This window comes from Bombina bombina, chromosome 3 (genome assembly GCF_027579735.1).
Source record: "Bombina bombina isolate aBomBom1 chromosome 3, aBomBom1.pri, whole genome shotgun sequence".
Lineage (NCBI taxonomy): Eukaryota > Metazoa > Chordata > Amphibia > Anura > Bombinatoridae > Bombina > Bombina bombina.
In genome coordinates this window covers 48269269-48285843 of record NC_069501.1, presented here as the reverse complement: position 1 = coordinate 48285843, position 16575 = coordinate 48269269, and the positions used below count along the sequence as shown (strand labels likewise).

Sequence of the window (16575 nt, the reverse complement as noted above, 5' to 3'; positions counted from 1 at the left end):
GGGCCAGGCCTGGAGAGCATTGAATATCGCTCTCAGTTCCAGAATATTTATCGGTAGAAGAGATTCTTCCCGAGACCAAAGACCCTGAGCTTTCAGGGATCCCCAGACCGCGCCCCAGCCTATCAGACTGGCGTCGGTCGTGACAATGACCCACTCTGGTCTGTGGAACATCATCCCTTGAGACAGATTGTCCAGGGACAGCCACCAACGGAGTGAGTCTCTGGTCCTCTGATTTACTTGTATCTTCGGAGACAAGTCTGTATAGTCCCCATTCCACTGACTGAGCATGCACAGTTGTAATGGTCTTAGATGAATGCGCGCAAAAGGAACTATGTCCATCGCCGCCACCATCAACCCGATCACTTCCATGCACTGAGCTATGGAAGGAAGAGGAACGGAATGAAGTATCCGACAAGAGTCCAGAAGCTTTGTTTTTCTGGCCTCTGTTAGAAAGATCCTCATTTCTAAGGAGTCTATAATTGTTCCCAAGAAGGGAACCCTTGTTGACGGGGATAGAGAACTCTTTTCCACGTTCACTTTCCAGCCGTGAGATCTGAGAAAGGCCAGGACAATGTCCGTGTGAGCCTTTGCTTGAGGAAGGGACGACGCTTGAATCAGAATGTCGTCCAGGTAAGGTACTACTGCAATGCCCCTTGGTCTTAGCACCGCTAGAAGGGACCCTAGTACCTTTGTGAAAATCCTTGGAGCAGTGGCTAATCCGAAAGGAAGCGCCACGAACTGGTAATGTTTGTCCAGGAATGCAAACCTTAGGAACCGATGATGTTCCTTGTGGATAGGAATATGTAGATACGCATCCTTTAAATCCACCGTGGTCATGAATTGACCTTCCTGGATGGAAGGAAGGATAGTTCGAATGGTTTCCATCTTGAACGATGGGACCTTGAGAAATTTGTTTAAGATCTTGAGATCTAGGATTGGTCTGAACGTTCCCTCTTTTTTGGGAACTATGAACAGATTGGAGTAGAACCCCATCCCTTGTTCTCTTAATGGAACAGGATGAATCACTCCCATTTTTAACAGGTCTTCTACACAATGTAAGAACGCCTGTCTTTTTATGTGGTCTGAAGACAACTGCGACCTGTGGAACCTCCCCCTTGGGGGAAGTCCCTTGAATTCCAGAAGATAACCCTGGGAGACTATTTCTAGCGCCCAAGGATCCAGAACATCTCTTGCCCAAGCCTGAGCGAAGAGAGAGAGTCTGCCCCCCACCAGATCCGGTCCCGGATCGGGGGCCAATATTTCATGCTGTCTTGGTAGCAGTGGCAGGTTTCTTGGCCTGCTTTCCCTTGTTCCAGCCTTGCATTGGTCTCCAAGCTGGCTTGGCCTGAGAAGTATTACCCTCTTGCTTAGAGGACGTAGCACCTTGGGCTGGTCCGTTTTTACGAAAGGGACGAAAATTAGGTCTATTTTTTGCCTTGAAAGGCCGATCCTGAGGAAGGGCGTGGCCCTTACCCCCAGTGATATCAGAGATAATCTCTTTCAAGTCAGGACCAAACAGCGTTTTCCCCTTGAAAGGAATGTTTAGGAGCTTGTTCTTGGAAGACGCATCAGCCGACCAAGATTTCAACCAAAGCGCTCTGCGCGCCACAATAGCAAACCCAGAGTTCTTAGCCGCTAACTTAGCCAATTGCAAAGAGGCGTCTAGAGTGAAAGAATTAGCCAATTTGAGAGCATTGATTCTGTCCATAATCTCCTCATAAGGAGGAGAGTCACTATCGAGCACCTTAAGCAGTTCATCAAACCAGAAATATGCGGCTGTAGTGACAGGGACAATGCATGAAATGGGTTGTAGAAGGTAACCCTGCTGAACAAACATCTTTTTAAGCAAACCTTCTAATTTTTTATCCATAGGATCTTTGAAAGCACAACTATCCTCTATGGGAATAGTGGTGCGTTTGTTTAAAGTAGAAACCGCTCCCTCGACCTTGGGGACTGACTGCCATAAGTCCTTTCTGGGGTCGACCATAGGAAACAATTTTTTAAATATGGGGGGAGGGACGAAAGGAATACCGGGCCTTTCCCATTCTTTATTAACAATGTCCGCCACCCGCTTGGGTATAGGAAAAGCTTCTGGGAGCCCCGGCACCTCTAGGAACTTGTCCATTTTACATAGTTTCTCTGGGATGACTAAATTTTCACAATCATCCAGAGTGGATAATACCTCCTTAAGCAAAATGCGGAGATGTTCCAATTTAAATTTAAATGTAATCACATCAGATTCAGCCTGCTGAGAAATGTTCCCTAAATCAGTAATTTCTCCCTCAGACAAAACCTCCCTGGCCCCCTCAGATTGGGTTAGGGGCCCTTCAGAGATATTAATATCAGCGTCGTCATGCTCTTCAGTAACTAAAACAGAGCAGCCACGCTTACGCTGACAAGGGTTCATTTTGGCTAAAATGTTTTTGACAGAATTATCCATTACAGCCGTTAATTGTTGCATAGTAAGGAGTATTGGCGCGCTAGATGTACTAGGGGCCTCCTGAGTGGGCAAGACTCGTGTAGACGAAGGAGGGAATGATGCAGTACCATGCTTACTCCCCTCACTTGAGGAATCATCTTGGGCATCATTGTCATTATCACATAAATCACATTTATTTAAATGAATAGGAATTCTGGCTTCCCCACATTCAGAACACAGTCTATCTGGTAGTTCAGACATGTTAAACAGGCATAAACTTGAGCAGAAAGTACAAAAAACGTTTTAAAATAAAACCGTTACTGTCACTTTAAATTTTAAACTGAACACACTTTATTACTGCAATTGCGAAAAAACATGAAGGAATTGTTCAAAATTCACCAAATTTTCACCACAGCGTCTTAAAGCCTTGAAAATATTGCACACCAATTTTGGAAGCTTTAACCCTTAAAATAACGGAACCGGAGCCGTTTTAAGCTTTAAACCCCTTTACAGTCCCTGGTATCTGCTTTGCTGAGACCCAACCAAACCCAAAGGGGAATACGATACCAAATGACGCCTTCAGAAGTCTTTTATAAGTATCAGAGCTCCTCTCACATGCGACTGCATGCCATGCCTCTCAAAAACAAGTGCGCAACACCGGCGCGAAAATGAGACTCTGCCTATGCTTTGGGAAAGCCCCTAAAGAATAAGGTGTCTAAAACAGTGCCTGCCGATATTATAAAATCAAAATACCCAGAATAAATGATTCCTCAAGGCTAAATAAGTGTTAATATCAATCGATTTAGCCCAAAAAAAGTCTACAGTTTAAATAAGCCCTTGTGAAGCCCTTATTTACAATCGTAATAAACATGGCTTACCGGATCCCATAGGGAAAATGACAGCTTCCAGCATTACATCGTCTTGTTAGAATGTGTCATACCTCAAGCAGCAAGGGACTGCAAACTGTTCCCCCAACTGAAGTTAATTGCTCTCAACAGTCCTGTGTGGAACAGCCATGGATTTTAGTTACGGTTGCTAAAATCATTTTCCTCATACAAACAGAATTCTTCATCTCTTTTCTGTTTCTGAGTAAATAGTACGTACCAGCACTATTTGAAAATAACAAACTCTTGATTGAATAATGAAAAACTACAGTTAAACACTAAAAAAACTCTAAGCCATCTCCGTGGAGATGTTGCCTGTACAACGGCAAAGAGAATGACTGGGGTAGGCGGAGCCTAGGAGGGATCATGTGACCAGCTTTGCTGGGCTCTTTGCCATTTCCTGTTGGGGAAGAGAATATCCCACAAGTAAGGATGACGCCGTGGACCGGACACACCTATGTTGGAGAAATGAGGTTTATTGGATTAACAGAAAATGTGCAATATGCATCAAAACGAAATTAGACAGGTGAATAAATTTGGGCACCCTTATCATTTTGTTAATTTGAATACCTGTAACTACCTAGCATTGATTAATTGGAACACACAATTGGTTTGGTGAGCCCATTAAGCCTTGAACTTCATAGACAGTTGTATCCAATTATGAGCAAAGGTATTTAAGATGGCCAATTGCAAGTTGTTCTCTTTGACTCTCCTCTGAAGAGTGGCAATATGGGGGCCTCAAAACAACTCTCAAATGACCTGAAAACCAAGATTGTTCAACATTATGGTTTAGGGGAAGGGTACAAAAAACTATCGCAGAGATTTAAGATGTCATTGTCCACTGTGAGGAACATAGTGAGGAAATGGAAGATCACAGGCACAGTTCTTGTTAAGTCCAGAATTAAAATATCGGTGAAGCACAGGCAAAGGATGGTGACAATGGTCAAAAACATACCACCTCCAAAGACCTACAACATCTTGCTGCAGATGGTATCACTGTGCATCGTTCAACAATTCAGCGTATAGGAGAGTGATGCGGAAGAAGCCTTTTCTGCACACACACCACAAACAGAGTCACTTGAGGTATGCAAACGCACATTTGGACAAGCCAGCTTCATTTTGGAAGAAGGTGTGGTGGACTGATGAAACAAAGATCGAGTTATTTGGTCATAACAAGGGGTGTTATGCATGGCGGCAAAAGAACACAGCGTTCCAAGACAAACACTTGCTAGCCACAGTAAAATTTGGTGGATGTTCCATCATGCTGTGGGGCTGTGTGGCCAGTGCTGGTACTGGGAATCTTGTTAAAGTTGAGGGTTGCATGGATTCCACTCAATATCAGCAGATACTTGAGAATAATGTTGAGGAATGGAATCAGTCACAAAGTTGAAGTTACGCCGGAGCTGGATATTTCAACAAGACGACCCAAAACACTGCTCAAAATCTACTCTGGCATTTATGCAGCGGAACAGGTACAATGTTCTGGAATTACAATCCCAGTCCCCAGACCTGAATATCATTGAAAATCTGATGGATGATTTGAAGCGGGCTATCCATGCTCGGCAACCATCAAACCTAACTGAACTGGAGATGTTTTGCAAGGAGGAATGGTCCAAAATATCTTCATCCAGAATCGAGACACTCATTACAGGCTATAGGAAGCATCTAGAGGCTGTTATTTCTCCTAAAGGAGGCTCTACCCAAATTTATGCACCTGTCTAATTTCGTTTTGATGTATATTGCACATTTTCTGTTAATCCAATAGACCTCATTTCACTACTGAAATATTACTGTGCCCTTCAGGTATTTGATAGATCAAAATGAAATTGCTGATCCAAACACCCAATTATTTATAAATGAAAATCATGGAAATTGTCAGGGGTGCCTAAACTTTTGCATACAACTGTTCTGTGGAATAATCAACTTTGGATTGGTCTATTTTCGCTGCTTCTTACATGACTTTCATGTCAACTTCCAACAGTAAATGTAAAAAATTCCTGATGAAACAGCAGCTGACGCCAAGAAGCGCGTAGCATTTGCAGAGCTTATGTGAGCTGTGTCACAAACTTTGTTTTTAATGTTTTAAAGTTTTTAAATAAAACAATTGGGCCACATAAGACAGCTGGAGTTTGGTGTTGAATCCCAGGAAGGAACGTTCTGGAACGGCTTCTGGTTCTCCTGGAAAATTAAGCTTGGAGCAGTGAGTTGAGACACTGATTCCCTGGCAAGCCTGATTTAGCACATGCTGGTGCTACCACTTTTGTGGGTATTGACTTGCATTTGGGGAGGATGGTATAAACAGGATTTGATTTTCTGCACTATGAAGCACCCTGCTATTTAGAGACTTGCATTTTAGACAATTTGTGCAGACTCATGAATAATGAGCACGTTATCTATATGGCACACATGAACAGGCAGCGTCAGTGTGAACAGGCTGTGAATAGCCATAAAAATGCCCTGAGATAGGCGACCTGCAGGGGGCTTAGAAACAGGCAGAAATTTGGAGATTTAAAGGTTATAAAGTATATTAATATAACAATGTTTGTTGTGCAAAGCTAAGGAATGGGTAGTAAAAGCGTTATCTATCTTTTTATACATTAACATTTTTAGAGTAGACTGTCCCATTAATGATAAGTACAAAAATCTTGCTTTCGCTCATTTATGGTGGCAAGCACATGAAATAGGAGATAAATGTAGTCTAATAAATGAGAATCAGGCTGTACAACTATTTACTGCCCCAGTAGATGCAAAAATATTGAAGTGATAAAGAGGCCCCTTTTACACAAATGCTTAAAGGGATGATACCCAAAGGTTGAAAGTATTGCAGTGCTGCTGTAAAAAGCCGACTAGCAAATATCACCTAAACATCTCTGCAAAAAAGGAAAACATTTATCCTCCATATTTCCTCAGTAGCCACATCCCATTGTAAAGGGACTTTAAGCAGTCAGAATGCTTGTCCCATTACTTTCTAGAGAGTGTGCATCTGGCATGTGCAGGCACAGTCATGTTATGATTATGTGCCAAATGGATATAATCACAAAAAGGGAAGCAGACGGCTTTCTAAATAAGGAACCAATCAAACCACAAGTTGGAGGTCATGTGAAACGCCGATTTAGACGCTACGTCAGGACTGACAGGTAACACCAGCTGTGGGAACGGTTGGAGCAACTTGTGGAGCCCTGAACGAGAAGATGTCGTGGCACGAGCGGAGCAGATGTTTAGAAGGTACCATATGCAGTGATTTAGAATACTAAGGATTGGGTTTTCACTCTTTGCAAAATGAGCAAATAAAGACTGTTCTTTACATTTTTTTATTTTTGTCGTAAGGATATAAGTGAACACTTTAAAAATAATCCGGGAAGGTGTCCAGAGAACTATTATAAACATTTTAAGAAATATTTAAGGTTACAACCTCTTAATATTTTAAAGAAGGGGAGACACCCCTAGGACAGTATAGGAAGAGAGTTGAATTACATGGTTGTTGTTTTTAAAGTTCTTTGTAGGGGATATTTGTATATGAAAGTAGAGAGAAGTGTTTAAGCATTGATTGCGCCCTCCTGTATACATCTGATTTTATACTCAATTTGACTATAGCCTAGTGGGAAGGTTATAAGGAGTGACTTACATCACACCTAGCGCACACCAAATTGGTTGCTTTTACAGTTTTCCTCACACATGTCCTTCCCTTGTGTCCAGATGGTATATGTCCCTGCTGTATAGATACCAGAGCAACTGATGATCAAATTCAGCTAGAAATTGGCCCTTCCTAAGACCTCAGTACAATAGATGCCCTAGCTTGGTAAGGGGTAAATAAAAAAAGAAAAAGCTAGCTCATTTGCTGCCCGCACCAGATCATAGCCACTAGTGCACTACGTGCCCAGCCCTCAAGCCAGGTCCTATTTGCCCGACTGCTAAGTCTGCCTCTAGTTTGTACCCATTGTGAAGAAAAACTTCTACAGAAGCATGGGTATAGTAAACCTAACACAAAAAATGCTTCATAAAACAAAGAGCACACTCTAGTGGCCATAATAAGGAAGTATGTTGTATGCTGTAACATTAAACCACTACAGATCCTGGAGTTGAGTGACAAAAGAGAGAAAATAGTGTCCTGAACGGTAATATTTGAGATCAAGATAGATTACAAAGAATTTTGCCCACTACCTATCCCAGGTCACAAGGGAGAACTGTAGGCAGCGTTACAAAAGCCAGTTGGAATCTCTGAAATGAGGCAGCAAGGGACATAGGGCCTGTCGATCAAAAATTCTCACCAAATCTTTGGAGGCTTTTTTTTAAGCACTATTTTGGAATGTAGGCTCCTCTCCACATCCAGAATTCTGCATAGAACCCTCAAGAAAAAAAAAAATCAGCTTTTTAAAAATGGACCTTGCGGTGCTGACAAGACGTATTAGATCATCTCGCCAGAGCAGAGAGGTCTAGATCATCAGGCCCATTGTGGACCCTTCAGTTCATCTATCCAGTGGTAAAAATGGTAGTAAAGCATCAGAGCTATGTAGCCTTCTGCAAGTAGCTTAAAAACCTGGAGGAAAATAAAGTGGATGGTTTGACCCTAATTTCTAGCATCACCTTTATGTGTCGTCATGAATGAGGAAACATTTAGAAAAAAGAAGTGTAACAAAACAAATGTTATCTAAACGTCTGTAATTTCCTCTTCTTGGCTTATTTACATAGGAGCATTAGCATCTATATAAGGCATACCCCAAAGTAACGCTACGTCACCTTTAAAGGGACACTGAACCCAAATTTTTTCTTTTGTGATTCAGATAGAGCATGACATTTTAAGCAACTTTCTAATGTACTCTCCTATTATCAAATTTTCTTAATTCTCTTGGGATCTTTATTTAAAATGCAAGAAAGTTTAGATGCCGGCCCATTTTTGGTGAACAAACTGGGTTGTTCTTGCGGATTGGTGGATAAATTCATCCAGCAATAAAAAAGTGTTGTACAGTTCTAAATCAAAAATAAAAGCTTGGATGCCCTTTTTTCAAATAAAGATAGCAAGAGAACAAAGAAAAATTGATAATAGGAGTAAATTAGAAAGTTGCTTAAAATTGCATGCTATATCTGAATCACAAAAGAAAAAAAAAATTGGGTTCAGTGTCCCTTTAAGTGCTTTTTATTGGTCATCCACTTGCATGTTGGCTATGGAAGTATTTAGCAGCACTTTCACTGGGACTGTGTACCCTCCTCTGCTACCAATATGTTTACATAAAGCTCTGTTATGAAGTACAACGGACAAGGACCGTTGAATATGGCCACTATACAATGTCTTGGTACAGTAATATATTAAACAGAACCATGAATATGGCCACTATACAATGTCTTGGTACAGTAATATATTAAACAGAACCATGAATATGGCCACTATACAATGTCTTGGTACAGTAATATATTAAACAGAACCATGAATATGGCCACTATACAATGTCTTGGTACAGTAATATATTAAACAGAACCATGAATATGGCCACTATACAATGTCTTGGTACAGTAATATATTAAACGGAACCATGAATATGGCCACTATACAATGTCTTGGTACAGTAATATATTAAACGGAACCATGAATATGGCCACTATACAATGTCTTGGTACAGTAATATATTAAACGGAACCATGAATATGGCCACTATACAATGTCTTGGTACAGTAATATATTAAACAGCACCATGAATATGGCCACTATACAATGTCTTGGTACAGTAATATATTAAACCGAACCATGAATATGGCCACTATACAATGTCTTGATACAGTAATATATTAAACAGAACCATGAATATGGCCACTATACAATGTCTTGGTACAGTAATATATTAAACAGAACCATGAATATGGCCACTATACAATGTCTTGGTACAGTAATATATTAAACAGCACCATGAATATGGCCACTATACAATGTCTTGGTACAGTAATATATTAAACAGAACCATGAATATGGCCACTATACAATGTCTTGGTACAGTAATATATTAAACCGAACCATGAATATGGCCACTATACAATGTCTTGGTACAGTAATATATTAAACAGAACCATGAATATGGCCACTATAAAATGTCTTGGTACAGTAATATATTAAACAGCACCATGAATATGGCCACTATAAAATGTCTTGGTACAGTAATATATTAAACAGTAGTATTTGCATACTAAAATAAACACAAATCTTTATTAACCCAGGTGAAAAAAAAGAAAACATTTTTGACATATTAAAATAGAGTGCAACCTAAGATCCTTTTTCTCATGGATGTGACAACTGACCTTGAATTTCATGGACGTCAGTCTGTATAAGATATCTCCCATCTGTTCTCTGATAATGGACCACGTGATCTTGTTGTCACTCTGAGCTGTGGTTTCCACTGCACGACGCGCCATGTCATAAAATGCTATCATGTTAGACAGCATCCCTGTGGTTTTGTAGAAAGGACAGAACCTGTGTAGAAAAGGTAGTTACTAAAACAGCCTCAGTTTCTCAGCAGAAGACTTTAAAAGGGACAGTAAACTGAAAACTAAAGTTTAAAGGGACATGCAAACAAAAACATTTTTATTTCACGATTCACTCAGAGCACGCAGTTTTAAACTTTCCAATGTTCTTCCATTATCTCAGTTTCATTCTCTTTGTATTCTTTGTTGAATGAGCAGTATTGCACCACTGGGAACTAGCTGAACATATTGGGTCAGCTAATGACAAGAGGCATATATGTGGAATACCCAATCAGCAGCTATCTCCCAGTAGTGCATTGCTGTTCCTGAGTCTAGCTAGGTATGCTTTTCGACTAAGTATACCAAAAGAACAAAGCAAATTAGATAAAAGAAGTTAGAGTATGCAATTTGAAACCACTTTCCATCTGAACCATTAAAGAAACATTTTGGGTTTCTTATCCCTTTAATGAGTTGGATAGAGCATGGAATTGTAATAAACACTTGATTTGATCGCTTAGTATCCTTTGTTGAAGAGTATACCTAGGTAGGCTCAGGATAAGCAGTGCACTACTGGGAACTAGCAGGTGATTGGTGGCTACACACATACTTCTCTTGTCATTGGCTCTACAGCTTGCTCCCAGTAGTGCACTTCTGCTACTAAGCCTACTTTTTTACAAATGATAACAAGAGAATGAAGCAAATTTAAAAACAGAAGTGAACTGAAAGTTTAATTTTGACTTTACTGTCACTTTAATGTTTACAAAAATGGGAAAAGTCATCAAGTTTACTTTTTCTTTAACCCTTTCATGACTGGGCTAAAAAGTCTACATCGGAACAGCCTTCCGATGTAGACAAATTGAAATCACGCGATCGTGCAAAAGATTGCGAGATTTCAATTATGGGATCGGGTCTGGGGGCGTCCCTAAGACGCTAGGAACGCCCTCCAGACCGCGATCAAATCCTGTAAGCCTAGTAGGCTTCAAGACAGCCGTTTGCGATGACTTTGTATTCTGTCATAACGGCTTTAAAGCCCAGTGCCATTGTGACGGAATACAACGGCATAACAGCATTAAAAGGTTAAGTTATCAAATTAAATCACCCCTTCTTACTCTAGCTACTCCGCCCGCCCTTAATGCATTTTTTTTTTTGCTGACGTTTTGGCGATTCAGCCAATCTGTTTGCGTACTGGACGGCACTGGACGGGAAAAAAAAAAATCTCAATGCAGGGCTGTGCATGTGCTCTGATTCCCCTTCCAATGACAATCTTGAGAGCATTCATTGCTGTCTACGTTGAGCATGTTTGACCGTTCTCTACGTCACTAAACAACAGAAACAGGAAATGAAGGGGGCAGAGGAAGCAAACTAATACGGTATGAATAAAAGTGTTGTTTTTTAAAAATAGGATTAAAATTAAAAAAAGAAAATAACAGACATTTTAGTATTGATGTTATAAAGATGTAAGAACAGTTTTATAAATGGGTTAAATTTGCCATCACTTTCATTTACATTCTGCCAGTTCTGAGCATGGGCAAACCCTGTTTATCTAGTTTATTCAGTTAAAGGGACAGTCCAGGGCTCTGTGAAGAAGGCTCAGGATTAGTGCAGCTCTCCAGCTCGCTAGAGGCAAGTATTTAACTCTTAAAAGCATAAGTTAGGCTATTTATTCTGTGAATGCACAATCCTAGAAACTACTATCTGTCTAGAATCTCCTAAACTCATGAACTGTCATGACAGAAAGTGAAGGGAAGAAGGTTTTGTCCTCATTGTCAGTCTTAGATTATGGTACAATACAACTTCTCTATCAGGTAGGGATAAATCATTTGACGTATATATGGGTACAGTTTTGCCAAGAACAATAACCCTGGGATGACAGCAACATAAGGAACAGTAATTACTAGTGTGGGGGGAGGGGGGATGATTACATTAAATTCTGATGTCCAAAAAACATAATTTATGTAAGAACTTACCTGATAAATTCATTTCTTTCATATTAGCAAGAGTCCATGAGCTAGTGACGTATGGGATATACATTCCTACCAGGAGGGGCAAAGTTTCCCAAACCTCAAAATGCCTATAAATACACCCCTCACCACACCCACAATTCAGTTTAACGAATAGCCAAGAAGTGGGGTGATAAAAAAGTGCGAAAGCATATAAAATAAGGAATTGGAATAATTGTGCTTTATACAAAATCAAAACCACCACTAAAAAAGGGCGGGCCTCATGGACTCTTGCTAATATGAAAGAAATGAATTTATCAGGTAAGTTCTTACATAAATTATGTTTTCTTTCATGTAATTAGCAAGAGTCCATGAGCTAGTGACGTATGGGATAATGACTACCCAAGATGTGGATCTTTCCACACAAGAGTCACTAGAGAGGGAGGGATAAAATAAAGACAGCCAATTCCTGCTGAAAATAATCCACACCCAAAATAAAGTTTAACGAAAAACATAAGCAGAAGATTCAAACTGAAACCGCTGCCTGAAGTACTTTTCTACCAAAAACTGCTTCAGAAGAAGAAAATACATCAAAATGGTAGAATTTAGTAAAAGTATGAAAAGAGGACCAAGTTGCTGTTTTGCAAATCTGGTCAACCGAAGCTTCATTCCTAAACGCCCAGGAAGTAGAAACTGACCTAGTAGAATGAGCTGTAATTCTCTGAGGCGGAGTTTTACCCGACTCAACATAGGCAAGATGAATTAAAGATTTCAACCAAGATGCCAAAGAAATGGCAGAAGCTTTCTGGCCTTTTCTAGAACCGGAAAAGATAACAAATAGACTAGAAGTCTTACGGAAAGATTTCGTAGCTTCAACATAATATTTCAAAGCTCTAACAACATCCAAAGAATGCAACGATTTCTCCTTAGAATTCTTAGGATTAGGACATAATGAAGGAACCACAATTTCTCTACTAATGTTGTTGGAATTCACAACTTTAGGTAAAAATTCAAAAGAAGTTCGCAACACCGCCTTATCCTGATGAAAAATCAGAAAAGGAGACTCACAAGAAAGAGCAGATAATTCAGAAACTCTTCTGGCAGAAGAGATGGCCAAAAGGAACAAAACTTTCCAAGAAAGTAATTTAATGTCCAATGAATGCATAGGTTCAAACGGAGGAGCTTGAAGAGCTCCCAGAACCAAATTCAAACTCCAAGGAGGAGAAATTGACTTAATGACAGGTTTTATACGAACCAAAGCTTGTACAAAACAATGAATATCAGGAAGAATAGCAATCTTTCTGTGAAAAAGAACAGAAAGAGCAGAGATTTGTCCTTTCAAAGAACTTGCGGACAAACCCTTATCTAAACCATCCTGAAGAAACTGTAAAATTCTCGGTATTCTAAAAGAATGCCAGGAAAAATGATGAGAAAGACACCAAGAAATATAAGTCTTCCAGACTCTATAATATATCTCTCGAGATACAGATTTACGAGCCTGTAACATAGTATTAATCACAGAGTCAGAGAAACCTCTTTGACCAAGAATCAAGCGTTCAATCTCCATACCTTTAAATTTAAGGATTTCAGATCCTGATGGAAAAAAGGACCTTGTGACAGAAGGTCTGGTCTTAACGGAAGAGTCCACGGTTGGCAAGAGGCCATCCGGACAAGATCCGCATACCAAAACCTGTGAGGCCATGCCGGAGCTACCAGCAGAACAAACGAGCATTCCTTCAGAATCTTGGAGATTACTCTTGGAAGAAGAACTAGAGGCGGAAAGATATAGGCAGGATGATACTTCCAAGGAAGTGATAATGCATCCACTGCCTCCGCCTGAGGATCCCGGGATCTGGACAGATACCTGGGAAGTTTCTTGTTTAGATGGGACGCCATCAGATCTATTTCTGGAAGTTCCCACATTTGAACAATCTGAAGAAATACCTCTGGGTGAAGAGACCATTCGCCCGGATGCAACGTTTGGCGACTGAGATAATCCGCTTCCCAATTGTCTACACCTGGGATATGAACCGCAGAGATTAGACAGGAGCTGGATTCCGCCCAAACCAAAATTCGAGATACTTCTTTCATAGCCAGAGGACTGTGAGTCCCTCCTTGATGATTGATGTATGCCACAGTTGTGACATTGTCTGTCTGAAAACAAATGAACGATTCTCTCTTCAGAAGAGGCCAAAACTGAAGAGCTCTGAAAATTGCACGGAGTTCCAAAATATTGATCGGTAATCTCACCTCCTGAGATTCCCAAACTCCTTGTGCCGTCAGAGATCCCCACACAGCTCCCCAACCTGTGAGACTTGCATCTGTTGAAATTACAGTCCAGGTCGGAAGCACAAAAGAAGCCCCCTGAATTAAACGATTGTGATCTGTCCACCATGTTAGAGAGTGTCGAACAATCGGTTTTAAAGATATTAATTGAGATATCTTCGTGTAATCCTTGCACCATTGCTTCAGCATACAGAGCTGAAGAGGTCGCATGTGAAAACGAGCAAAGGGGATCGCGTCCGATGCAGCAGTCATAAGACCTAGAATTTCCATGCATAAGGCTACCGAAGGGAATGATTGTGACTGAAGGTTTCGACAAGCTGCAATCAATTTTAGACGTCTCTTGTCTGTTAAAGACAGAGTCATGGACACTGAATCCATCTGGAAACCCAGAAAGGTTACCCTTGTCTGAGGAATCAAAGAACTTTTTGGTAAATTGATCCTCCAACCATGATCTTGAAGAAACAACACAAGTCGATTCGTATGAGATTCTGCTAAATGTAAAGACTGAGCAAGTACCAAGATATCGTCCAAATAAGGAAATACCACAATACCCTGTTCTCTGATTACAGACAGAAGGGCACCGAGAACCTTTGTAAAAATTCTTGGAGCTGTAGCTAGGCCAAACGGCAGAGCCACAAACTGGTAATGCTTGTCCAGAAAAGAGAATCTCAGGAACTGATAATGATCTGGATGAATCGGAATATGCAGATATGCATCCTGTAAATCTATTGTGGACATATAATTCCCTTGCTGAACAAAAGGTAAGATAGTCCTTACAGTTACCATCTTGAACGTTGGTATCCTTACATAACGATTCAATATTTTTAGATCCAGAACTGGTCTGAAAGAATTCTCCTTCTTTGGTACAATGAAGAGATTTGAATAAAACCCCATCCCCTGTTCCGGAACTGGAACTGGCATAATTACTCCAGTCAACTCTAGATCTGAAACACATTTCAGAAATGCTTGAGCTTTTACTGGATTTACTGGGACACGGGAAAGAAAAAATCTCTTTGCAGGAGGTCTCATCTTGAAACCAATTCTGTACCCTTCTGAAACAATGCTCTGAATCCAAAGATTGTGAACAGAATTGATCCAAATTTCCTTGAAAAAACGTAACCTGCCCCCTACCAGCTGAGCTGGAATGAGGGCCGCACCTTCATGTGGACTTAGAAGCAGGCTTTGCCTTTCTAGCTGGCTTGGATTTATTCCAGACTGGAGATGGTTTCCAAACTGAAACTGCTCCTGAGGATGAAGGATCAGGCTTTTGTTCTTTGTTGAAACGAAAGGAACGAAAACTATTATTAGCCCTGTTTTTACCTTTAGATTTTTTATCCTGTGGTAAAAAAGTTCCTTTCCCACCAGTAACAGTTGAAATAATGGAATCCAACTGAGAACCAAATAATTTGTTACCCTGGAAAGAAATGGAAAGTAAAGTTGATTTAGAAGCCATATCAGCATTCCAAGTTTTAAGCCATAAAGCTCTTCTAGCTAAAATAGCTAGAGACATAAACCTGACATCAACTCTGATAATATCAAAAATGGCATCACAGATAAAATTATTAGCATGCTGAAGAAGAATAATAATATCATGAGAATCACGATGTGTTACTTGTTGCGCTAAAGTTTCCAACCAAAAAGTTGAAGCTGCAGCAACATCAGCCAAAGATATAGCAGGTCTAAGAAGATTACCTGAACACAGATAAGCTTTTCTTAGAAAGGATTCAATTTTCCTATCTAGAGGATCCTTAAACGAAGTACCATCTGACGTAGGAATAGTAGTACGTTTAGCAAGGGTAGAAATAGCCCCATCAACTTTAGGGATCTTGTCCCAAAATTCTAATCTGTCAGACGGCACAGGATATAATTGCTTAAAACGTTTAGAAGGAGTAAATGAATTACCCAAATTATCCCATTCTTTGGAAATTACTGCAGAAATAGCATTAGGAACAGGAAAAACTTCTGGAATAACCACAGGAGCTTTAAATACCTTATCTAAACGTTTAGAATTAGTATCAAGAGGACCAGAATCCTCTATTTCTAAAGCAATTAGTACTTCTTTAAGTAAAGAGCGAATAAATTCCATTTTAAATAAATATGAAGATTTATCAGCATCAACCTCTGAGACAGAATCCTCTGAACCAGAGGAATCATCAGAATCAGAATGATGATGTTCATTTAAAAATTCATCTGTAGGGAGAGAAGTTTTAAAAGATTTTTTACGTTTACTAGAAGGAGAAATAACAGACATAGCCTTCTTTATGGATTCAGAAACAAAATCTCTTATATTATCAGGAACATTCTGCACCTTAGATGTTGAAGGAACTGCAACAGGCAATGGTACTTTACTAAAGGAAATATTATCTGCTTTAACAAGTTTGTCATGACAATCAATACAAACAACAGCTGGAGGAATAGCTACCAAAAGTTTACAGCAGATACACTTAGCTTTGGTAGATTCAGCACTAGACAGCGATTTTCCTGTAGTATCTTCTGACTCAGATGCAACGTGAGACATCTTGCAATATGTAAGAGAAAAAACAACATATATATAAAGCAAAATTTATCAAATTTCTTAAAGGACAGTTTCAGGAATGGG

At 40.0% G+C, this 16575-nt stretch overlaps 1 protein-coding gene across 3 annotated transcripts in view; it reads right to left on the bottom strand.

Annotated features, from left to right (window-relative positions):
* Window positions 1-16575, bottom strand: part of ATP6V1A (ATPase H+ transporting V1 subunit A) — a 230848-nt gene that overhangs the window by 17853 nt on the left and 196420 nt on the right. For all 3 annotated transcript variants that reach the window (XM_053705827.1, XM_053705826.1, XM_053705828.1), the window contains exon 14: window positions 9589-9760. In XM_053705827.1, coding sequence (XP_053561802.1) covers window positions 9589-9760 — 172 coding nt within the window. The remainder of the gene's footprint in view (window positions 1-9588; window positions 9761-16575) is intronic.